Below are 26,063 nucleotides of genomic sequence, written 5' to 3' on the forward strand. Positions count from 1 at the left end.
TACATGTAACGTAGTAGCAGTCGTCTCCATTCAGACGAAACTACTTTATGGATTATGATTTGGTGCATCTCTCTTATCGTCTCAGCATGAGATCATCTCCTGAGATGATGACACGTGGAAATCGGGTATTTTACCCTCACAACCTAAGTTCACATGCTCTTTTAGCTCAAGGGAAAATGGTTAACAACTTGTATCCTCTCACTCATATTTCTGCCAATAAGAATGCTTTGTTTACTTCATATTCATCTATTATTGCTTCTCCATCTTTGTGGCATAATAGGCTGGGTCATCCCTCTAAGAAAATTATTCAACACTTGCATTCCACTAAAGTCATTTCTCTTAATTATGATCATGAGAATCAATTACGCCATCCTTGTTAAACTGTTAAAAGTAAGAAATTACTATTTCCTCTTTCTACTTCTCATGAATCTAAGCCATTGTCTCTTATTCATTGTGATGTTTGGGGACCCTCTCCAACCAGTTCTCATGCTGGTTTAGATATTATATTCTTTTTGTGGATGATGTCAGTAGATTTCACTGGATTTATCCTATGAAACTCAAAACTGATGTTGTTCATTGTTTTACACATTTCAAATCTCTTACTGAAAACTTGTTTTCTACAAAAATTTTGTATTTTCAAACAGATAATTCATCTGAACTTGCTAAGGGATCCTTTAAACAATTTATTGATTCCAATTGAATTCATCTTAGATTTTCCTGTCCTAATACACCTGAGAAAAATGGTTTAGCAGAAAGAAAGCACATGCATATTACAAAAATGGGTAATACCCTTTTGTTTAGTTCCTCAACAACTAAAATTTTTTGGTATGATGTTTTTCTTACTGCTGCATATATCATTAATAGAACTCCTACTCTTGTTTTATCTATGAAATCTCCTTATGAATTTTATTTCAAACTCTTCCATATTACTGAATTTTAAGAGTTTTTGGTTCCATTTGTTTTCCTTTTCTTGGTCATTATAGACTTGAAAAATTGTCCCCAAAATCTGCTAAATGCATCTTTATTGGCTATAGTCCATTGCATAAAAGATACAAATGTGTCTCTCATAAACTACATATATCCAGACTTGTCATTTTTGATGCATGTAATTTTTACTATAATTCAACTTCTTCTTCACCTATCATATCAATTCTAATTCTGATTTGGATAAATCTTCATCTGTGAATGACAATACTGCTTCTTCTTTACTTCCATATGCTTCAACTCCTTCTTCTTCTATAACTACTAGATCAATGCAATACATATCTAAACCTAAACAATTTTCTGATTTTGTTCTCCATCATTCAGTTAAGCATCCAATTTCTCTTGCCTTTACAAGTATGTTAACCACTATTACTGAGCCTAAAATTTTTAGATAAACATGTCAAGAACCTAAATGGATGGTTTCTATGAAAGAAGAGAATGATGCTCTTATGTTAAATGAGACTTGGACTTATGTTCTACCTAAACCTCACATGAATATTCTTGGATGTAAATGGGTATATAAGGTGAAATTAAAGTCTGGGGGAACCATTGATAGACTGAAGTCTAGATTAGTGGCACAAGGTTATAATCAGCACGAGGGAGTGGATTTTGGAGAAACTTTTAGTCCAGTTTTTAAATCCACAACTGTGAGAGTGGTGTTAAACTTAGCAGTAAATCGTTATTGGTCAGTTAGACAACTTGATGTGTCTAATGCTTTTTTGCATGGTGACTTAACTGAAGATGTCTATATGAAACAGCCTCCAGGGTTCACTAATCCATATTTTCCAGATCATGTTTGTCACTTAAAGAAGTCCTTATATGGTTTAAAACAAGCTCCAAGGGCTTGATTTCATATATTTAGCTCTTTTCTTCTTCAGTATGGTTTTACTAAGTCGAAGAATGATCACTCTATGTTTATCTACATCATAGAGTCAGATATGTTGGTGTTATTGCTATATGTAGATGATATACTTTTAACGGGAAGTTTTGCTGTGCTTATTAATAAGTTGATACAGGCTTTGAGTAAAGAATTTGCTATGAAAGATTTATTAAATTTTTTTCTTGGTATTGGAGCTACTAGATCATCAGGTGCTATCTTTTTAACTCAACAAAAATATACATTAGAGCTTCTTACTAAGGCAAAAATGTTGGATTGCAAGCCTTGTGACACTCCAGTTGCAAAGGGTAAAAGGTGTTATATCAATGATGGAGTCTTATTGCCTGATCCACTAGCATATAGGACAATTGTTGGTGGTTTACAATATCTTACTCATATAAGGCCTGATATTTGTTTTGCTGTCAATTATGTGTCTCAATTTATGCATGCTCCAACTGATCAGCACTTCCTTCTTGTCAAAAGAATTTTAAGATATCTGAAAGGTACTTTGGGTACTGGAATTACTTTAAAGAGAGGGAATATTCATACTTTGATTGATTATACTGATTCTAATTGGGATGGCTGCTCAGATACAAGAAGATCTACTTCTGGATATGCAGTGTTTATGGGTGAGTCTATTGTTTCTTGGTCTTCAAAGAAACAACCAACTATTTCAAGGAGCTCAGCTGAAGATGAGTATAAGTGCTTAACTGTGGCTACTGCTGAACTGCAATTTCTTACATATTTATTAACAGAATTGAATGTCTCAGTTGCATATCTTCTGCAGTTACTATGTGATAGTCAAAGTGCCATTTGCCTAGCATTTAATCCAGTTTTTCATGCCAGGACCAAGCATGTGGAGATAAATTACCATACTGTCAGAGGACTGGTAGAAGATGGAATTATTCATGTTAGTCATGTAGTGACAGAGGAGCAGTTAGCTGATGTTATGACTAAGGGTCTTTGCTATCCAACTTTCTCAAGACTTTTACAAAGAATAGTGCACTCTTCAGCTGATAGTGGTTCTGCTTCAGATTAGCTTTTTACTTCTTGTCAGATTGGCTCTTGTTGAGCATCTGTTATGTTTCTTAGGCTCTTGTTGAGTATTACTTTGTTTGTCAGATTGGCTCTTGTTGAGTATTTTTTTTACATACTGTCTCTTGTCAGGTCTCTGACTTGTTTGTTTACAATCTGTGCTTGTTTCTTTACTTGTTCATATTGAGGGGGTATATTAGAGTATATATGTATAGTCAAATCAACTAAATATTGACTTGACTAAGTGAAAAATCGGAGGTCTAACAACCATACCCAATCTTTCTCTTATCAATCTATATGGACAAACTCCAATATACTTTCTAGAGAATCAACTAGACAGTCAGACTCATTCTAGATAAAAGTACATCAAAGAGTTTTATATCTCAATCTCTCGATTTGATCTATACTCAAGCAAATAGAAATCTGCGAGTCTTTATCAAAGAGAGATAACGCACAAAGACCAATATCCAAGTGTCAATCAATTTAAATCAACAACCAAAAGGTCGGATATTCTAATTGATTGAACAACGCACAACCTGGGATATTTCAATTATATAAGAAAATATAATGCAGAAAAGAAATAACACCTACACCAGAATTTTGTTAACGAGGAAACCGCAAATGCAGAAAAACCCCGGGACCTAGTCCATATTGAACACACATTGTATTAAGCCGCTACAAACACTAGCCTACTCCAAACTAACTTCGGTCTGGACTGTAGTTGAACCACAACCAATCTCACACTGATCCAAGGTACAGTTATGCTCCTACGTCTCTCATCCCAGTAGGATACTACGTACTTGATTCCTTTAGCTTATCTCACCCACAACCAAGAGTTGCTACGACCCAAAGTCGAAGACTTTAATAAACAAATATGTATCACACAGAAAAGTCTACAGTAATAGATAAATCCATCTCCCACGAATATACCTACGAGTTTTGTTCCGTCTTTTGATAGAAATCAAGGTGAACAAGAACCAATTGATAATCCGGAATTATATTCCCGAAGAACAGCCTAGTATTATCAATCACCTCATAATAGTCTTAATCGACGCAGCGAAAAAAGATATTGTGGAATCACAAACGATGAGACGAAGATGTTTATGATTACTTTTTATCTTGCCTATCGGAGATAGAAATCTCAAGCCAATTATTACAATTGTACTCATACGATAGAAACAACAAGATCATATCACACAACTACAAGAAAGTAGTATCGGTCTGGCTTCACAATCCCAATGAAGTCTTTAAGTCGTTAACCTGGTTTAGAAGAAGAAACCAAAGGTTAAAGGAGAATCGACTCTAGCTTAGCACAATTAGTATCACACGGAATGTGTGGGGATTAGGTTTCCCAGTTGCTAGAGTTCTCCCTTATATAGTCTTTCAAATCAGTGTTTTCAATCAATGTTAGCTCGGTAACAAAGTATTAGAGCATTGCTCAGTCGAACTCGCATGTGTTGCTATCTCAATCATGTTTGTCAATGTTTGTGATCAAAACTATAAGTCTTGATTTCTAGTCTATTATAACTAAGTCTCATACTAGGATAGAAAGTGTAGTTGAGCTCAAGGACTTCATGGTGATTCATCATACAAGTAGAAGAACTACTCAAGGAACCGGTGGAACTTCTCGATAAAAAGGTGTGTGAAGACTTGAACTTATCTATCACTCAAAAGTCTATCTACTCTATCTCCTAATCTTTGAGACAAGAAGTCGTATGCATATATATAGACTTCGGTTATACACATTTGGTATTTCAAGCCGAGTATATCTCGCCTATCTTTATCTCGAAATATGTGTTGGTAAGCTTTTCGCTTCGATCAAGTTTATCTCTACCTAGTGACGAAAGTCATGATATGTTTCAATCATCTTGAAAATTGCTTTGACGAGAAATGGTGTAACAACTATAGAACTTCCTCTAAGAATGATTCAATGATTGAAATGAGAGTTTAGATTACATAACCAATGGTGGACATAAGCATTGTTGTGGAAACACATTTATGTATAAGTCCTATTCCTTGAAACAAAGTTTGCGAACTTTGTTGATCAAGAGAACCGTAAGAATGGCGTGAGCCAAGTCCGCGAACTGCCGAAGTTCTCAAACCCGAGAATTTCTGATGGAGTTGACAAACTACTGGCATGAAGCTAAGTCCGCGAACCGGCGAAGTTCTCATACCCGAGAATTTCTGCTGGAGTTTGTAAACTCTTCCCGGTAACTTAAGTCCGCGAACCTAGTCTGCGAACTTGAGAAGGTTATATATCTGAAGATGATTTCTGAACTTAAACTTAAAAAGAATAAGGAATGCAGTTTGCAAACCGTGGCTATAAAAGTTCATGAACCGATTCAAGTGAATCAAATCATCTTTGCTTCAATTGTGTCTTGTGTAGTACATGAGATTTCCTTGCAATTGAACAACTCTTTAACTAGTTCATCTTGATGTCATTTGAACTAGTTATGGTAAATAAGAACATGGTTGATATGAAATGCTCATATTCTAACCTTTTGGTTAACTATTGTTGAACCAAAAAGTGCATACGTTTGGGTACGGTTAACAAACCTAGAAACGTGCATCGTCAAGTGTGTGTAACAAGCTAAGTTTTCGATCTAACGGTTGAGAAATATTAGCTTGAATCTAAATCAGTTTTTCATCTAACGGTGGATATTGATTGCTTTGTTACCAAGGTAACTTAATTGCAAACCTTGATTTGAAAGACTATATAAAGAAGACATCTAGTATTGCGCAAAACTAATCCCCACACCTTACGTGTGATACTATTTTGCGTTCTAGAGTCGTTTCTCCTTTAACCTTTGGTTTTGTTCTTCTAAAACCAAGTTAACGACTTAAAGACTTCACTGGGATTGTGAAGCCAGACCGATACTACTTTTATCGTAATTGTGTGATCTAATCTTGCATATTCTATCGTACGAGTACAATCAGATTGATTGTCTTGAGATTAATATCTCCGATAGGTGAGATATAAAAAGTAGTCACAAACATCTTCGTCTCATTGTTTGTGATTCCGCAACATCTTGTTTCGCTACCATACGATTAAGATTGTTGTGAGGTGATTGATATCTCTAGGCTGTTCTCCGGGAATATAAAACCGGATTATCAATTGGTTCATGTTCACCTTGTGTAACACCATGAAAATTTTCCTAGGGCTTTAATCCCTAACACAATCCATTATGGGGTTTATATAAAATGGTTATCCCTTAGTGGATTTAGTGAGCATGAATAGTAGAAGCTAGGGGATACATTAAATATTTTAAGCATGTAAGACACGCGTAAGGCATGAGCAGATTGGGGCTTTTCTGATTTTTTCTGTCTTCTATAAGATTCCAACATAACTTTGTTTTTGCCAAAAGACATCTACTTATGATTTTCACTCAACTGTAAAGGAGAAAAATTGTAACTTGGAAATCTAAAAATTGAGTTCAACCCATCAACTGTTTCCGGTGGATTTGTCTCCTCCAAAGGTAGGGGTTTTCTTCTCTTGAGTTAAATTTTTATGCACCAATCTTCTTTGCCCTAGTTTGATTTGAATGCATGTCTTGTCTCTTTTCTTGTTGTCAATATTTTTCCTTTCTCTCCAATTTGTATTTCAAATTGAATGCAACTGAGTTTGACATCTGGTATTTTTCATATATTTGCGAATTTGAAAACGGAAGAACTTGATTTGGATTCTATAATTCCTAAACATTCAGTGGGACTTAAGTTGATAAAATATGGTGCTCTTATTTAGCCTATTACTTGTTTGATTAAATTCCTTAACGAATTTCCTTTTATGAACTAATGAGAATCGGTTTGTATTGCGAATAACTTGATTTCATTTTCTTGGAAATACTTTGATTGTGCATTTTTTACAAATAGGTATTTAAATCTTCCATAACTGAAATGATTTGTGAAAACCAACAGACGGGTATTTATAAGGGTTATTAATCTTGAACCCTACCAGTTTTATACATGAATTCTAGTTTAAGCTACCCATGCCCTTTTGTTAATTCTGCACCAAAAGAAAACTTGTGATGACATCCTACCTTTCAGTGCGTCTATTTTCCGTGGAGATGTAAATGATTTCGAATGTTTAAAAGATTTAATGAAGATTAACTATGGTTTGCAGCTATCTGTGTACCATTACTACTCATTTTACTCCCTTTTCACATGCTTATACTTGAAATCTACCTTAACCTTAGATTTGTTTTTCTGGTCAGTGGACATGGTATGACCAAAGGTCATTTTTAGTTTAAGTCTTTTTCTTTGTTAACCATTTTTTTTTTCACGCTACTGACATTTCCCAAATCTTATTTTTGTACTTGCTTTGTAATAAAAAGGAAACAAAACTTAATGGGTTGATCATTTGTTTTTACAATTTGTTTTCAATAAGTTTGTGTCATTCTTGTACTGGATACTTATGAAATCCCACTTAACTTATTTTATCTGTATTCTATTAGTCGAAATGAACAAGTTTACGAACTGTGATAGTTTGAGTTTCTCTCTTACAAGTTAAATGCATGAAATTCAGACTTTCAGACTGTATGCCGGTATTGCTTATAGCTTGCATAAATGAGATTTGAGTTCAGAGTTGAGCTTTTAGTTTTCACAGTTGTCTCTCTATCCTGGAGTGTATTTGTAAATGTTATTTTTCCATTGTTTGCAAATGATTGAGAGCTAGATGACTCTACTATAGGACCGTCAGGCCTTAATTGGCACCCCATCTACGGATGGAAACCCGGAAGACCGTTTGTGTGATAACGGTGGCTGGTATCGGATTACCCTGACAACGGGGTTCGCCGAAGAATAGTAGAGTAACTTATCTTTATTAGCGGCACTGAATTTCAGTTATCGACTGAGTATTTTGAAGCTTTACATTTCATAAATTATTATTCCTGCTGCTCTTGCCTATGCCTTTATATAATTTTACGACAACATTTCGTACTAAATCGTATATCTCCTACTGAGTTGTGGTTCACTCCTTTTAGTTTTTGTTTTCCACAGAGTACGAGCGGAGCTTGCAGCAGTAAGCCGGGCAGAGCTTACGGCAGGCCCTGCAAGCGTAGAAAGTTAGTATCCTGCTGTCTCTAATGTGTATATCACGGGGTTGCTGGGTAGTTTAGAAATGAAAAACATCCATGCCTATTTTACTGTCGTTCTTTCGTGGATACCGCCATATTTTTGATGTGTATAGTGGCTGTTTATTTTGCAACGAAATGACAGGTTTGGATTAAGTATGTAAAGTTCTAAGGTCTGTTTAGATTCGGTGTACACAAAACCTCTTATGGAACTTACATTTCTTGAAATGCTAATGTATGAGCATGCTTCCGGATATGTAAATTAATTTCCCTTTGGACTTGTTTTCTTCTCATGTATACTTGGATTGTTTTTCACTGTTAAAAAGAAGTGTGCTGTGTGCATTAACTTTGCCTGGATCTCCGAAGTGAACTGCCTAATAAGTTTTCTCTTTACATGTTATCCTCTAGTAATCAAGTAATACTAGTGGTGGGTATTTATTTGGATCTCATTTTTCATCAATTTGAATACATACAGCAAGTTATTTTATGTACACTATTGCAATTTGTTTGAACTTTCACTTATGCATTTTCATATTTTCACAACTATACGAGAAATGCCTTGAATGCTTGTTTTAATTAAAATAAATTGACCTATTTGGACAAGTCTTATTTTAATTTTTCTAAACCAACTCTTTGTCTGTACATATATTTCCACATTTGAGTTACTAGAAATGTCAATAGTCTTCTAAATTTGCTAATTTTTGGACCTTATCTAGCTTACATTTTCTCTATCACTCTATTTTTATTTTCAGAGTGACGTACTGGGAGTTTTTCCTTGCTGACGGGTTGAAATCCAACCCGTTAGAGGGTAAATTGGCTGGTCCCTCACAGTTGGTAATCAGAGCGTGTTCCGATTTTAACTGGACTGTGGTTGGATTTCTTTGTTTTACTAGATTGTTCGATTATTCAAGAATTTTGTTTCATTCGTATGCTTTGGTTGTTTTAAATCCCATAGAAATGTTTTGGATGTGTTTAATTTGAATCTATATTTGATTAAGAAGAAAGTTGTATTGCATGAAAATTCTCTGATTAATGTTGGGACTGTGTATACCATTCTTTTTCGATAAATTTGAGTTGCTCCGAAAGAAGATATTTGAAATGATACTTTGCTTTGAACATTTGAAGTGTCAGGTTCTGTTAATGGTTTTCAAAAGTATTCTTTTTAAGATTTTATTTTGTATCACTGAATGCCAAGTCTTTTTCTTTTTTGTTTTGGGGTTTGGGGAAAAGCCAGAAACCGTGATATACATATTACTCCGCTTGTTAGTAATGAACATTACTAACATTTTCTAACTCATGTAAATGTCTTTGTATTGTGAAGATGCCTCCGAGGATCTTGAAGCTTAAAGGTGTTTCTTCATCTAGAAATGGTAAAGCCAAGAATCTTGTTGTTGCAAAAATGATGAAAGCAAGTTGTGAGCAATTTGCAGAATCCGTACAAACCATGGCTGGTGTTATTGGGAACCAGAACAAGTCGCGGCCTAGTTATGTTATAGACTTAAAGAATTCAAGAAAGTGGTTGGTGAGAGAGCGTTCCATGGTACTGAAGAACCCGTAGAAGCTGAAAAAGGGTATAAAAAAGGAGTTTGACGCACATTTAGTTGCTGAGGAAGATAGAGTATGCTTTGCTACATATATGTTTCAGGATAATGCAGACGATTAGTGGAAGTATGAAAAGCGAATGGGAGACGAAACAAGTATGTCATGAGCGGAGTTCGAAAAGTTGTTTCTTAACATGTATTTCCCGCCTACAATCAGATCCATGAAGTGTGCTGAGTTTGCTACTTCGAAGCAAGGGACCATGACGGTTACTCAGTTAGACAACCTATTTGGACAAGTCTTATTTTAATTTTTCTAAACCAACTCTGTCTTTACATATATTTCCACATTTGAGTTACTAGAAATGTCAATAGTCTTCTAAATTTTCTAATTTTGGACCTTACTAGATTAGTCCCGAAATGTTATCTAGCTTACATTTTGTCTATCACTCTATTTTTATTTTCGAGTGACGTACTGGGAGTTTAGCCTTGCTGACGGATTGAAATCCAACCTGTTAGAGGGTAAATTAGATGATCCGTCACATCTTGATTATTATCAAAAGACGGAATAAAACTTTTAGGATTTATCTGTGGGAGACAGATTGATCCTTTGATAGACTTGTCTGTGTGAGACAGATTTGTTTATTGTCAAAGCCTGCGATTTTGGGTCGAAGCAACTCTTAGTTGTGGGTGAGATCAGCTAAGGGAATCAAGTGCGCAGTATCCTGCTGGGATCAGAGGCGTAGGGATTACAACTGTACCTTGGATCGGTGGGAGACTGATTGGGGTTCAACTACAGTCCAGTCCGAAGTTAGCCTGGAGTAGGCTAGTGTCTGTAGCGGCTTAATACAGTGTGTGTTCAATCTGGACTAGGTCCCTGGGTTTTTATGCATTTGCGGTTTCTTCGTTAACAAAATTTCTGGTGTCTGTGTTATTTCTATTTCCGCATTATATTGTTTTATCTTTATAATTGAAAAAATACAGGTTGTGTGTTAGATCATCAATTAGAGTAATCCAACCTTTGGTTGTTGATTGTCATTGATTGATCCTTGAATACTAGTCTTTGGTACCATCCAAGTTATTCCTTGTGTTTGATTAAAGACTCGCTGATTTCTATTAGCTTGAGTAAATCAAAACAAGAGAGAGATATTAACTCCTTGAGATACTTTTACTTAGATTTAGTCTGACTGTCTAGTTGATTCTCTAGAAAGTATTTTGGAGTTAGTCCATACAGATTGCTAAGCGAAATATTGGGTGGTGTTGTTAGACCCCCGTTTTTCACAAAGCATTCAATATTCACCGTAAGATGAAAACCTGATTAGATTCAAGCTAATATTTATCAACCGTTAAATAGAAAACATAGCTTGTTATACACAAATGAAATGCACGTTTCTAGGCTTGTGTAACCGTACCCAAACTTGTACATTAGTTGGTTCAACAATAGTTAACCAAATGGTTATCCATATGATTACTTTCATATCAACCATATTCTTCTTCACCATAACTAGTTCAAATGACTCAAATGAACTAGTTACAGAGTTGTTCAATTGCAAGAAAATCATGTACTACACAAGACACAATTGAAGAAAAAACAATGTGATTCACTAATCGGTTCATGAACTATATAGCCACGGTTTGCAATTGCATTCCTTAGTTAATATGAATAAGTTCACAAACATCGTTTTTAGATATAACCTACTCAAGTTCGCGGACTTAAGTTCCCGGATGGAGTTTACAAACTCCAGCGGAAATTCTCGGGTTTGAGAACTTCGCCAGTTCGCGGACTGGGTTCGCGGATTGAGTTCGCGGACATAGGTCATGCACTACTCTGGTTCACTTGATCAACAAAGTTCGCAAAATTCGGTTCAAGGAATAAGGACTTATACATATATGTGTTTCCACAACAATGCTTATATTCTCCATTGGTTATATAATCTAAACTCTCATTTCAATCATTTAAACATTCTCAGAGGACGTTATATAGGTGTTATTCACAAACTATTTTTCGTCAGAGCAATTTTCAAAGTGATTGAAACATAACATGACTTTCGTCACTAGGTAAAGATGAACTTGGCTAAAGAAAAAGCTTTCCAACACATATTTCGAGAAATAGATAGGCGAGACAAACTCGGCTCGAAATACCAAATGTGTATAATCTAAGTCTATATAGCAAAACGACTTTTGTCTCAATATAGGAGATAAATAGACTTTTGAGTGATAGATAATTAAGTTCAAGTCTCCACATACCTTTTAGTCGATGAAGATCTACCAGTTCCTTGAGTAGTCCTTCGTCTTGTATGATGATTGTCATGGAGTTCTTGAGCTCAACTACACTTTCTATCCTAGTCCGAGACCTTAGCTATAGTAGACTAGAAATCAAGACTTATCATTTTGATCACTAACATTGACAAACATGCTTGAGATAGCAATGCATGCGAGTTCGACCGAGCAATGCTCTAACAATCTCCTCCTTTGTCAATTTTAGTGACGAAACTATCAATACATATGGAATACAAAAAATATATAAATAAACTTTTGTAGCTCCTATTCCACATGCCTAATCTTCAACATTACTCGAAATCTTCGTCACTTACAAGTACTCTAATTATCCCAAAGGTTGTAAGTTTAGCATTATCGTTGTTGAAAATCCGTAGTTATAACAACGAGAAAACAAGAGTTCTCAATCATTGTTAGACAGTGTCATAGTATCATTACACAACGTCAAAGTTCAATTGTATCACAACTTTAACAACAATACTATGGTGATATGTCACTCCACCTTAGTCAATACTCCATCTCACATGGAAACCACTCCCCGTTACATAATGATCCGAAAACCATATGTATTTGTAGTGTGAACTACATATTTCCCTCCCTTTTTGTCAATAAAATTGGCAAAGGTACAAGAACGGAATCCTAATGAAATTTCCTAAAGAGGCATTTCATGACCAAAAGAAAGCACATATCATCTTATTTAGATGCAATCATAAAGCCGAAGCTAAATGTATTCATCAAGGAGTCTATAAAGATACAAGATAACCCATATAATATTCCACATCCGCACTCCCTACAAAGACTTGAAAATTAAGCACAAGTTCAATTAAGAACTCTCCCCCATAAAATGTCATTCCCGAAAGAACAACAAGATCGACCTTAATTTCAAAAAAGAAAATAAGGATTTCTTTGGACATAACAAATCACATACAAGTATGAATTTGAATCCAAAATATTCAATTAAATTAACCATAAGAGAACCCATGATTAAATTAATCAAACATGCTCAACATAAGTAAACTTACGGAGACTTAAAAACACTCAATTAGATTTATCACAAGAAATCTCACAATTAATCTAATCGAAATACATAACTAAATTAATCACAAAAGTAATCAATTTAATTGGTCATGCTCGACACAAAGTATCTCATGGAACAACAACAATGCCAAGAGAATGACTCAGTCGATAGAGCTCAACATAAGACACCTTATGGAACAACACAGTATGTACACAAAAATTGTGGATCGGAGATCGACCTTATACCGTGGAATAAGCAAGGAATCATTCTATTTTCCATCACCATTTTCACAATGACATTCAATAGACATAATCCTTGAACACAAAATATTTTAACCTATCTTCCATCAAAAAATGACATAATAGGCTTAACTTTTGTATTTGTCAAAAGTCCATTCATTCTTTTCTCGATACATGCATATCAACTCATGAACGACTTTACTTTTGACAAGGTATGGGACAATCAAGTTCACGGACGCAAACATACATATCCCATAACAATATTGCAATATATAAAACCATAAAGATTAATACTGCAAAAATCATCTTCCAAACAATTTTAGAATTAAACCAATAAATCTAAAAACATGAAGATGAAAACGTCGGACATATCTACGTGTAATCACAATAATGGCTATTCCAAACTCTAGTTATTATTCTAAACAAAAGAAGAAAAACAGAAGATTTACTAGGAAAACAAAATCTAGGAGAACATGATTTCAAAAACAATAAACCCATTTAGCAACTAAAGTTTGAACAAGAACAAGTTCATCAGTTTCTTTCTTCAGTTCGTTTTTCAGAAATTCAAGATTCCTTGTTGCAATTCCGAGTTGTTCACGAACGATTTCAAAATCCCGAAGAAGATTTCATACCAGTTGTGAAGACATCTGAAATGGTATTTTGTTTTCATGATCAATATCATGATGGCATGTTATGAAAACAGGATCATCATGGAACTCGATAGTCTTTCCCTCCTTGACCACATCTTTGTTGCTTCCATCCGTTGTGCTAAAAATTCACTAGAATATTTTTGACCTTATGGAACGACATGTTAATTGATGACATATATATATAGAAATATAAGGAGGTTCCATAAAAACCTTAGGAAAATTTACGTCCGTGTGGGTCTAGTGGATGTGCGCTTGTGGTCAAAGTACTTATGTGACCAAGAAAATGGAGAAGTAAAAGACTAGTGGAAGGACATTTGAGCAAGGGATTTCTAAAAAAATAGAGACTCAAAAGATTTTTGGGATCATCAGAAGATAACATACAACACTGATAGCTTTCTCAAGACAACTTCTTGAGAACAATGAGCATCCTTCTTTAATAAAAGAGGGATGCTATAGTGAGCAGTCAAGGTGTATTAAGATGAGCATTTTTCTCATCAAAATTGGCTTCTTTTTTTCTCCTTTAAGGGGATTTAGAGACAAATCACACAACAAGATTGAAGAAGTTTTATTAGGAGAGGAACTAGGAGTACCTGAGTTATTCACTTTCCATGTGTTTTTGATGCCCCGTTTGAGCCTGTTTATGCTTATCTTATGTTCTGAGACCCGATTATCGGTATGTAAGAAATCCGGGGCAAAATGCTTGGATTCACGGCCTTCTTCAGAGAGACACAAGGAACTTGACCCTTTTTTTCTTTCTCCTATGCTTTTCTCTCTTTTCAGAGTTGTTTAATAAGTCAGTTACTTTTCTGCCTTTCTTCCTTCTACCATTGTATAAATTTTTTGTTTCAAAGGAACGATTAAGAAACGACTTATCAAGGAAGTTTTCTTGATTGTTGAAATTTCCTTTTACTCCAATAATATCAGAGACAGGTTTGATAACTTCTTTAGACATCCATGCAAGGATGTTGTGAAGTTTTTCATTCCTTACACGAAGACGATATCTTCGCTCAGAATGTCATTTATTTCCGCGGTAATAGCAGTTAAAGGAATTATTCTTAACGGTTCTCGTGTGAGTAGATTTGGAAGGAGAAGTAACCTTGTTTTTAGGCATATTACCCACTTCTAAAGGTTTTTCACATGAAGAATTATCAATAACTTTAACAAAATTGATCTTACTAGTTTTTGAAGCGTCTACTCCTTTATAGCTCAGACCATGTGTATCACGATGTTATTTACATTCTCTAATCATAGAAGATAATTTAGTAGAGTTAGAATTGAATCTACTCAGATTCTCTTCCAGTGATTTCACTTTATTAAGAGCAGCTGCAAGGTCAATCTCCAAGGAATTTTCTTTGGCGAGAAGACTAAGTTCTTTGTCATTAAAACATTTTTGTTGAGAGTCATACCTTGCTTCAGCATCTGCAAGTCTTTCTCTCAACTCAGAGAGTTATCGAAGAAGATTGTCACATTCGGACCTTTTGTGCGTACATCTTCTTCACGATCTTTAATGATAGATTTTAGGAGATTATATCCACCGTCATATCCTTTAAAGAGTTTCCTCAATTTTCTGTTTTCTTGACAAAGAGGAGCCATGTACTTACTCAAGAAAGTTGTTGACCTTTTTTCTTTCAAGGCACGGTCGAACAGCTTGATATATTCAGAGACTTCCTCATCAATACTTTTTCCTTCTTCTGAATCACTATCATCTGAAAGATCATCCAACTTCTCATCAAGAGATTTTTCCTAGTCGAATATTGATTCAGTCAAGGAATAAGAGATAGAGTTATTCTCAGAAGCTTCAGAACATTGTGACTCACATGAGTGTCTTTTGACTGATGTTGCATTATCAGAGGCGATATTATCCATAGATTCAGATCGCTACAAACACAGACTTGTAAGGTCTTAAACGTGTTTGCCTAATCTGATACCAATTGAAAAAGCGGGGATCTAACAACAACACCCAATCTTTCGCTTAGCAATCTGTATGGACAAACTCCAATATACTTTCTAGAGAATCAACTAGACAATCAGACTCAATCTAGATAAAAGTACATCAAAGAGTTTTATATCTCAATCTCTCGATTTGATCTATACTCAAGCAAATAGAAATCTGCGAGTCTTTAACAAATAAAGATAACTTGGATGGTACCAAAGACCAATATCCAAGTGTCAATCAATTTAAATCAACAACCAAAAGGTCGGATATTCTAATTGATTGAACAACGCACAACCTGTGATATTTCAATTATATAACAAAATATAATGCGGAAAATAAATAACACAGACACAATAATTTTGTTAACAAGGAAACCGCAAATGCAGAGAAACCTTAGGACCTAGTACAGATTGGACACACACACTGTATTAAGCCGCTACAGACACTAGCCTACTCCAAACTAACTTCGGTCTGGACTGTAGTTGAACCCCAACAAATCTCACACTGATCCAAGGTACAAATATGCTCATACGTCTCTGATCCCATCAAGATACTACGTAGTTGACTCCCTTAGCTGATCTCACCCACAACCAAGAGTTGCTATGACCCAAAGTCGAAGACTTTAATAAACAAATCTGTATCATACAGAAAAGTCTACAGTAATAGATAAATCCGTCTCCCACGAATATACCTACGAGTTTTGTTCCGTCTTTTGATAGAAATCAAGGTGAACAGGAACCAATTGATAATCCAGACTTATATTCCCGAAGAACAACCTAGTATTATCAATCACCTCACAATAGTCTTAATCAATGCAGCGAAAAAAGATATTATGGAATCACAAACGATGAGACAAAGATGTTTGTGATTACTTTTTATCTTGCCTATTAGAGATAAAAATCTCAAGACAATTATTACAATTGTACTCGTACGTAATAAACAGCAAAATCAGATCACACAACTATGAGAAAGTAGTATCGGTCTGGCTTCACAATCCCAATGAAGTCTTTAAGTCGTTAACCTGGTTTAGAAGAAGAAACCAAAGGATAAAGGAGAATCGACTCTAGCTTAGCACAACTAGTATCACACATAATGTGTGGGGATTAGGTTTCCCAGTTGCTAAAGTTCTCCCTTATATAGTCTTTCAAATCAGGGATTGCAATCAATGTTAGCTTGGTAACAAAGCATTTAATATTCATCGTTATATGAAAACCTGATTAGATTCAAGCTAATATTTATCAACCGTTAGATGAAAAACATAGTTTGTTATACACAAATGAAATGCACATTCCTAGGCTTGTGTAACCGTACCCAAACTTGTACATTAGTTGGTTCAGCAATAGTTAACCAAATGGTTATCTATATGATTACTTTCATATCAACCATATTCTTCTTCACCATAACTAGTTAAAATGACTCAAATGAACTAGTTACAGAGTTGTTCAATTGCAATGAAATCTTATGTACTACACAAGACACAATTGAAGCAAAAACGATGCGATTCGCTTGAATCGGTTCATGAACTATATAGCAACGGTTTGCAATTGCATTCCTTAGTTAATATGAATAAGTTCACAAACATCATTTTAGATATAACCTACTCAAGTTCGCGAACTGGGTTCGCGGACTTAAGTTCCCGGATGGAGTTTACAAACTCCAACAGAAATTCTCGGGTTTGAGAACTTCGTCATTTCGCGGACTGGGTTCGCGTACTTAGCTCACGCACTATTCCGGTTCACTTGATCAACAAAGTTCGCAAACTTCGGTACAAGGAATAAGGACTTATACATATATGTGTTTCCACAACAATGCTTATATCCTCCAATGGTTATATAATCTAAACTCTCATTTCAATCATTGAAACATTCTCCGAGGACGTTATATAGTTGTTATTCACAAACCAGTTTTCGTCAGATCAATTTTCAAAGTGATTGAAACATAACATGAATTTCGTCACTAGGTAAAGATGAACTTGGCTAAAGCGAAAGCTTACCAACACATATTTCGAGAAATAGATAAGCGAGATAAACTCGGCTCGAAATACCAAATGTGTATAATCTAAGTCTATATAGCAAAACGACTTTTGTCTCAAGATAGGAGATAAATAGATTTTTGAGTGATAGATAAGTTCAAGTCTCCACAAACCTTTTAGTCGATGAAGATCCACCAGTTCCTTGAGTAGTCCTTCGTCTTGTATGATGATTTCCATGGAGTTCTTGAGCTCAACTACACTTTCTATCCTAGTCCGAGACCTTAGCTATAGAAGACTAGAAATCAAGACATATAGTTTTGATCACTAACATTGACAAACATGCTTGAGATAGCAACACATGCGAGTTCGACTGAGCAATGCTCTAACACTAAATCCTGTAATAAAGATTAGTAAATACCTCATATTCTTGTGTCTGTAAATCTTATGAAATCATTACCTATAACAATACTTTACTTCTTTCTTTAATATATTTACACGAGCACGTTATATGGAGTCGCAGATATTAATCCAAAGCAATGCAACGCGGACCATAAATCCCGATGTTGCACGTCTTCCTGTTGCTTTCGATCCATCTATGTATTATGTTGCAGTGGTTGGTATAGGTGCTTTTCAAGGTGAACGACAACCGTTCCTAAATTATTATTTGATGGTTGACACATGTAGTAGCTTTACGTGGCTACAATGTGAAGGTGCCGCCGAAACTTTCACTCAAGATATGTCACTTTATCCTTTTTGTCAACTACATATCGTCCTATGTCTTGTAATGAGCATCGTTTCTGCGAGGGTAAGTGCAATGTTGAAGACCAGTGCACTTATATAACATATTATACGACTGGATAAGTTACGTCTGGTATTGTTGTTGAAGAAAATCTCATTGTAGGCTCCGATACCGGTGGCCTTGAAAGTATTGATTTGAAAATGGGTTGTGGTTTTCGCCAGCACAATTTCGATCAGTTCTTAGGTAAGAATCATCTACATGGAAAACCTGATCTTATTGCAGGAATACTCGGTTTAGGATCAAGAGAACGGTTTTTATAAACCAATTAGGAGATGTTGGACAAGGTAAATTTTCCTACTGCTTGAAGACGTATGACCCGAGCATTGAGGGATCCAATACGTATTTAAGGTTCGGTGCGAATGCGACAATTGGAGGCGCAGGTCAAGAAGTACATACAACTCCTATTGTTGTGAATAATTTTCTCACATAGATATATTACTTAAATCTAGAAGATATTAGTGTAGGTAACAAAAGAGTAGGATTTCTTGAAGGGACGTTTGAGATTAACAAAGAAGGAGGTGGTGGTACTTACATCGATTCTGGTACTATAATATCTGTTATGTATAAAACTCATTTCGATAGAGTTGCAGATCTGGTGAAGGCACATTTTCACGAGCTCGGCATTAAAAACATTGGTTCCCAGCAAGATTTTGATTTGTGCTTCCAAATACCGGAAGCATTTTCTATTGCCGACTTTCCTTCCGTGATACTTCATTTTCAGCATGCTGACTACGTTATTCCACGTTACAAAGCTAATTTTGTGATGATATCTAATGAAGTTTATTGTTTAGGCATCATCCGTGGGGATACGAATTGGGTAGCTTTTGTTTTAGGAGCCATGCAACAAACTAATAAACGAATTTTGTATAACATTAAGGATCAGTCACTCTCATTCGCTATAGAGGATTGCAAATCAGGTTCATCAGGGGACAATGCATTCAGTGTAGCTGGGAATGATTTAGCCATTTCGTCTCAAATTTAATAAATTTATCTACTAGATTCTTCTGATCCCACGTCTAAAAATATCTTCCGTTTTTAATAATTTCACTAGTTAAACAGGGGCAGTCAACCATTATTACCATCTTAAAAATTAAATCACTGATATTTACCGGGCAAAACAGCCATTCACACAAGAGATTAACATAGTCTGTTCTGGACTGATAAGAGCTTGTCTTAGTCTGTACATTAAGATGACGAACATAACTCTTGCCTGGGCAGTGATGATGAATCTACTAGTCTTTTGCTAAGTGAAACTAAGGATAGTGAGGTGATTACTAATTGTTCTCTTTGATAAAATTGAAATGAGAATGGCTCACGTTAATGGATTCATTCCCAGAGTCATGTGGAGAGGGTATGAATCGTGAATTCTCAAACAGCTGGGAATGAGTTGACCCAGATCGGAAATGCAATGTCCTTATTATCCCTCTTTCAATCAGACCGACTGACATAGGTGAACTAAGTTAACCCATAACCGGTGAATCTGAACTCTGCAAACTCCAGTCTTCCGTTCTGCCATCCTGCAATCGCATCAGTCAAATTGACTCTTAACTGATAAAGGTCTCAATTAAAGAGCAGGTATGGGCCATGGCACCTCAAATACTTGAACTCTTTGCTCTCTGATTTCAATTTAGATAGTTCCTTTACATGGTAAGAAAATCCATGACATGAAGAAAATGCTGTCGACCCTGCAGAACTTCTTCCTCGAGCCAAAGTATATTGGAGATTTGTTGAAATCAATCTTCTTCCAACCTTCAGGTTGTACTCTTGGCTGCACCCAAATAAATTTTGGTTATATTGCTGACAACGCCGAGCTCCCCTTTTGGCCCACCAGAACCTCTTGCCGGTTGATATACATCTTCAGATGGATATTCCTTAACAACACATGCTCTCAATACGAAAGAAGCTGCTTTAGGAGTGTTGTAGAACGGTACACTTAATTTAACTTTGTTGATCTCGTCATAACTTCCAATCTGGTTTGAACCAAGAAACGCATACTGAGATAGACCCCCCTCATGTGCAGACATCTCTAGCCACAATCTGTCTTTGTCCGATACATTAAATAATGTCATCTGGACTGTAACACCGGCAGGCAATCCAGAAACGAAGGGAATAGGGTTTTCTGAGTCGTTACCTGGTACACCCAATTCCGCCTTGATGTGTTTTAACATTCCATCAAACACCATTTCTTTAAGTGAAAATAAATCAAGTAATCTTTTGAATGAAAATTGCTGACTCAAAGCACCATCATCTAGGTATCCCTGTTCACTCAATGACTTTCTCAGTTCTCCAGCAAATTCGGAAAGTTTGATGTGCAAGTCCTCACAGAGAAGCTCTATGTCGGAGATGGTAGATTGCACCCTCTTCAATGTATTAACATTACAACAGATCTCCATTTCGGACAACCTCAGAACACAAGCAAGAAGTACCAATTCTAAGATAGGCAGTTCTTCTTTTTTACTCAACCCCGAAAACTCGTACCTTAGCTTTCTAAGATCATAATCTAGCTTTTCCAATAAATGATCCAACATTCCTATTTTCCGATAACGGAGCTTACTTAATGGCAGAAAATGAACCCATATTTCTGCTAGATGTTGGACTACCTGAACATACTGAGATGCAAAGGCCAACAAACCAGTTAGTCTCTTCGAGTTCACAGCTACTGTTGCCAGGTCTTTACTGCAGCTCCTATATGTGAGAAAAAGAAAATAGAGTATCATATCATTTACCGAATAAGTATAGAAACATGTGACTGCATGAGAAATTGGTTCAAAAGTAGAACCTCAAAGTCTTTTGTACTTCATCTGTGAACCCTGATTTTATCAGTTGCCAGGTAGCAGCTACAGTTCTGAGAATAAGATTTACGTTTTTCTCTGCCTCCTCGTCCGTGAAAATCACTTTCCGTTGATGAGATAGAGGGAAAGTTGTTTGCCTTAGATCTCGCAGATCATTTCGAAATAGATCTTCAGAGGCTCCATTACAAATTTGTTGCAGGGGTAGTACTTGATTGAATATCTCATCGATATTATGAAGCTGAAGCGTTCCTCCTGCAACAGGAAAGAGATCATCCTCTACAGATGATTCCATGCCAGGAACATGTGTAATTTTACTGAACTTTAACAAATAGGCTAAAAGGGTATCTTGAGTCGCACAATCTCTTAAAGAAAATGCAATTCTTCCAAGAAAAGGAATTGCACATGAAAATACTTTTGATGGAATAGAACACCCAAGACGTTCATGTGTTAGAGGTGCTGAAATGGCTAAAACCAATACTGCAGCTACTCTTGGATTATCAAATCTGAGCTCGCCTTCACAGGACGGCTTTATCTGTGAACAGGGCAGAAGAGAAACAAAAATAAGGGAACAGTTATTGTTTACATTTTATACTAATCTAAGTGTAATATAAGGCAAGACAAAAACCTCTTGAGACAATTCTGTAACAAAGCTGACGGCAAAATTTCCATGGTTTCTACCCATATAAAACAAAACAGAGAAGATATCAGCTTCGTCCTGGGAGGAGAATAGCAAGAGTTATATTCTATAAAAGTTTGTCTTAGCCCATGAAGTGACAACCAGAGTAAAACTACAAAAAAATCATAATTTATGTACACACCTCAGGATAAGTTTCCAAGTTGGTAAGAAGGCCATTAATCGATGATTTAAAAATCTTCATGAATGGCAGTTTCAGTAAGCAGAGGACTTTTCTGGCTGCACGTCTAATCAAGGTACTTGTATCCACCAGGGTACCAAGAAACTGCAAAGATAGGCCCAGTCTTGTGATATAAGATAATTGGTAGGTCTAACTTATTGAAAACCAAAAACTTCTCTTGCTGAATGTGTTGCAACTGTCCAACGATGTGATCCCAAAATGCAAATATATGTATTATGTTCAATCCACTCCTTGGTTTAATAAAAAATGATAAAAGGACAGGAGGAATACCATATGCATGTGTGCCTCTTGCACCTTCAGACGATCACATGTCGCCATATGATACATTGTTTCCAATGTTTGCAACCGAACAACCATAGAATGGTCATTCAACATGTCCATTAACAAATTCAAGGCATCATTTGCAAATCGGGCAGAGAAATCTGTAAGCATCCCCAACGAATAACAGGCTGACCTCCTAACCTTCAACAAAAGCAGTAAGAACAATGCAGTGTGTGAGAAATTCAAGCTGGAGTTGACGATGCATATTGTAATTCTATGTGTTTACGCTCAAATTAAGCAAAACTGGAAATACTAATAAGAATCACCTCATAGAATTCGTCCTCGAGCCCATGAATAAAAGCACCAGCAGCATTTGAAGCTGGTAGGTCCAAAATTTTCGTATTACTCTTCCCAGGAAATTTTCTCTCTTTCAGGTTACCTAGGACTTTCTTTGACAAGGTCTGCAGTAGTATATCTTCAGAAACCATCTTCATTTTCCCAAGGGAGACAAAAGCTTCATTCCGTACCTCCATACTCATATCTCTCACCATGGAACACAGCTGAAGAAGAACATACATTAAAAAAACCTAAACAGGAGTAATCATAATTCACTGGACAAAATTTGGTTCCAACGCAGTTATTCAAGTACCCCATGAAACAACTCAAGTCTTTCTCAAAATTCAAGCACTCACACATTCCTAATGTATTTACACGATTTCTAACTATCACAAACAAATATAAGAGACCCCCAAGGAGTCCTAGACACGTGCACATATGAGGACAAGCAGAGTCAAGGTTTCACCAATGGGATCCCCTGAAGTCCTTGTTGTGGTACCAATTGGTGTCTAAATCTATCTCTCAATCACATTAACTATCTAAATTCAAGCATTACCTGAACAAACACCGAATCCAACCAATCCTGCTCACCACTGGAATCCTTTAACATTTGCCCCCATACACAGACCTAAAATTCAAAATAAAATCATTTCAGCAATACACACAAACATTGAATTAAGAACAACATAGAATTGCTTCCAACCACTTACCACACAAATTGCAGCCGCCCTAACACAATCATTTCTATCAACAAATGAATCAACCGCCCGATCATATCCTTCCGCAATCAATCCACCATTCTTAAATTCCACCACTGATTTACTCAACCTTACTAAACCATCTAAAGAAATTCTTCTCACATAAGGATAAGGATCATTAACAAACCCTAACAAAACTCGAACTAAAATTTCATCTCGAATCCGAAATCTAAATAAATTCTTAAAAACCCAATACCTAACAGACACAGAAGAATCAAAACAGAGCTCAATTATAACATTCTCATCAAATTCAGCAATAGAAGATACTAAATTTTCATCATGCTCAGCAATAGTGAGAAGAACTGATAGAGATTCAACTCTAAATTGCGAATTAACAGAACGACTGGAAGCGAAAGAACGGACCCTGTCGAATATTATACGTGTGAAATCATGATGATTAATTGCTATATCACAGAGGAGTTTGAGGTAATGATTTTGATTTTGATTTTGATTTTGATTTTCTAGGGTTTGTTCTTGTTGTTGATGTAAATACTGAGTTAGGGTTTCGAATATGGCACAGATGATATGATTAGAAGTGGAAGGGTTTATGATTAGTGACCTGATTGAACATAATGATTGAATTGAAAGATTTGATTTCTCTATTTTCCCCCAAATTTCTTCTCCCATTTTTTTTGTTCGTATGAGATGATTCGGGCCACATCGCCGCATCTGAAATGTGTCGGGTTTATTTATTTTTTTTCCTTCAAAAACGCTAATGTCCCCCTCAACCGTTGGGATGAGCTAAACAAGAGAAACATACCAGTACATAAAGGAATTGTTTTTCTTTGCCAAAGGGCTAGCTCATGAGCTACAGAATTACAAATACGCGGTTGAAAAGTAAAGATACATGCTACTAACTTAGAAGAGAAAAGTTTAATATCTTTAAAAATTGCATCCGTTCGCGAATCTCCATCAAATTTGTCAGCTGAAAATTGTTCAATGGGAGATTTCGCATCACTCTCAACAATGATGTGGATGAATTTTTTCTCCAGAGCTTTCTTCAGAACTGCCCAGATGGCTCTGGCTTCAGCTTCTTCAGCAGAATGAACTTCAAAAACTAAGGAGGCACAAAAAGAAGCTTTCTTTGAGAAATCCCGCATCACATACTCTGCACCATTAGCTCCAGAGATAACATCAAAGGCACCATCAGTATTGCATTTAATCCAACCAAGAGAGGGGGGCATCCATTTGTCACAAATACCAACAGACATCAAAGAGGAGACTGAGATACTAGGTTTCCTAGTATGGAGCATAGCTCTGGATCTAGCTAGGACAGTTGTATATTTCTCAGATAAATTTTGAAAAATAATATTATTTCTACTGGTCCAAATGGACCACACCACAGGATAGCAACAAAGAGGCTTTGAGCTTCATCAGGGAGTTTAGAGGTAGTACCAGTTAGCCAAAAAAGGAGCCAATCAATGAAGGATTTGTTTTGAAAAAACTTAGTATTAATGTTGAAATCAGAAATAAACTAAACCCTACTAGCGAAAGGAAAAAGGACCAAAGCATGCATAATGGTTTCATGGGGATCAGAACACCTGGTGCAATCCACAACATGCATAGGCATTCTAGTATGCAAAATAGTTCTAGCAGGCAGAGTATTTCTAGTTTCTTTCCATAGAAAAACTTGAATCTTGTAAGGGATTCTAACTTTCCAGATATACATCCAAAGATTTTTACATGGCATGAGGCCTCTGAGTCCCATATGGGCAGATTTAGAGGTAAATTTGTCATTCTTTGAAAGATCCCAAGCCCTCCCGTCAGGAGTGCAAAGCTGTCTTAAGGGAATGGTAACAATCTTCTGAACAGAAGCATTGTCAAAATGGGTGTTGAGTCTAGGAACATCCCAACTTCTAGTGAGGGGATTAATAAAATAAGAAACTTTAACATTGGGGTCAAGAGGGACTAGAGGGTTTGGTGTAGCAGAACTCAGAGTAGGTATCCATTTATCACACCAGGGATCAATAAATTGACCATCCTCCACAATCCAAGAAATAAAAGGCTTAATCAGTTCTTTTATGGCATGTAAGAACCTCTAGGTCCAAGAGCACTTATCAGTGCACTTAGCATTCAAGAAATCAGTTCTTTGGAAATACTGGGCCTTGAGAACAGTAGCTAACAAGCAATCAGGATTTTCAATAATTCTCCAAGCATTTCTAGCTAGCATAGCTAGATTGTTTAATTCAGACTTTCTAAAACCCAAACCACCTTCTTCCTTGGGGGAGCAAAGGATGTCCCGGCCAAGCAGATGCAATTTCCTATCTTTTGGGTCTAAATTTTCACCCCACCAGAACTTAGAGAGATAAGAGTCCTTCTGTTTACAGAGGTGTTTAGGAATAAGAAAGGCACCCATTTGGAAGAGAGGAATAGCCTGGACAAAATGTTTGATAAGAGTAGTTCTAGCATCCTGGGATAACAGCTTGTGAAGCCAGACAGTAATTATGGCATCAACATCTTGGAGAATACCCATGTGGGTTTGGATTTTTGAAGCTTGGAAAACAGTAGGAGTTCCAAGATATTTTTCTCTCAGATCCCTATTTTGGATATCTAAGATATTAGCCAAAAGAACTCTCCTATGTTCAGGGATTTTTCTACTAAACAAAATACCATACTTTTCAAAATTTATTTCCTGCCCAGAAGCCAA

General features: G+C 36.1%; 2 protein-coding genes and 1 long non-coding RNA gene across 5 annotated transcripts; 2 read left to right on the forward strand and 1 right to left on the reverse strand.

Moving 5' to 3' along the window:
- Positions 1-6,198: 6,198 nt before the first annotated feature.
- On the forward strand, positions 6,199-10,003 carry LOC113329286. 2 transcript variants are annotated; one of them, XR_003349802.1, is made up of 3 exons: positions 6,199-6,372; positions 7,892-7,956; positions 9,287-10,003. It is a non-coding gene; the product is annotated as an uncharacterized LOC113329286 (long non-coding RNA). The 2 variants fall into 2 exon arrangements; XR_003349801.1 differs by lacking the exon at positions 9,287-10,003 and having other exon boundaries at positions 7,892-8,320.
- An 8,663-nt stretch (positions 10,004-18,666) lies between these two features.
- Positions 18,667-19,376, forward strand: LOC113329079 (aspartic proteinase nepenthesin-1-like). Its single transcript, XM_026576050.1, has 2 exons — positions 18,667-18,678; positions 18,825-19,376. Exons 1-2 carry the CDS (start codon positions 18,667-18,669, stop codon positions 19,374-19,376), a joined length of 564 nt encoding a protein of 187 aa, XP_026431835.1.
- A 93-nt stretch (positions 19,377-19,469) lies between these two features.
- LOC113329217 (protein SIEL-like) lies at positions 19,470-24,124 on the reverse strand. Of its 2 annotated transcripts, XM_026576182.1 has the most exons (9): positions 23,369-24,124; positions 23,215-23,286; positions 22,649-22,882; positions 22,332-22,523; positions 22,005-22,145; positions 21,812-21,901; positions 21,174-21,718; positions 20,526-21,079; positions 20,288-20,431 (listed from the first exon to the last, which is right to left on the reverse strand). In XM_026576182.1, exons 1-9 carry the CDS (start codon positions 24,083-24,085, stop codon positions 20,421-20,423), a joined length of 2,556 nt encoding a protein of 851 aa, XP_026431967.1. In that variant the 5' UTR covers positions 24,086-24,124; the 3' UTR covers positions 20,288-20,420. The 2 variants fall into 2 exon arrangements, with proteins under 2 accessions (XP_026431966.1, XP_026431967.1); XM_026576181.1 differs by having other exon boundaries at positions 19,470-21,079.
- Positions 24,125-26,063: the final 1,939 nt, after the last annotated feature.

Source organism: Papaver somniferum, unplaced genomic scaffold (assembly GCF_003573695.1).
Source record: "Papaver somniferum cultivar HN1 unplaced genomic scaffold, ASM357369v1 unplaced-scaffold_115, whole genome shotgun sequence".
Lineage (NCBI taxonomy): Eukaryota > Viridiplantae > Streptophyta > Magnoliopsida > Ranunculales > Papaveraceae > Papaver > Papaver somniferum.

What these genes read in the sequence shown, in the direction of transcription:
- LOC113329217 (XM_026576181.1), bottom strand. Translation starts at nt 24,085, where the DNA reads ATGCGGCGATGTGGCCCGAATCATCTCATACGAACAAAAAAAATGGGA. An exon ending in TCGAGGACGAATTCTATGAG is followed by an intron (nt 22,524 to 22,648) that starts GTGATTCTTATT and finishes CTTTTGTTGAAG; the next exon opens with GTTAGGAGGTCAGCCTGTTA. An exon ending in AAGAGGCACACATGCATATG is followed by an intron (nt 22,146 to 22,331) that starts GTATTCCTCCTG and finishes CTATCTTTGCAG; the next exon opens with TTTCTTGGTACCCTGGTGGA.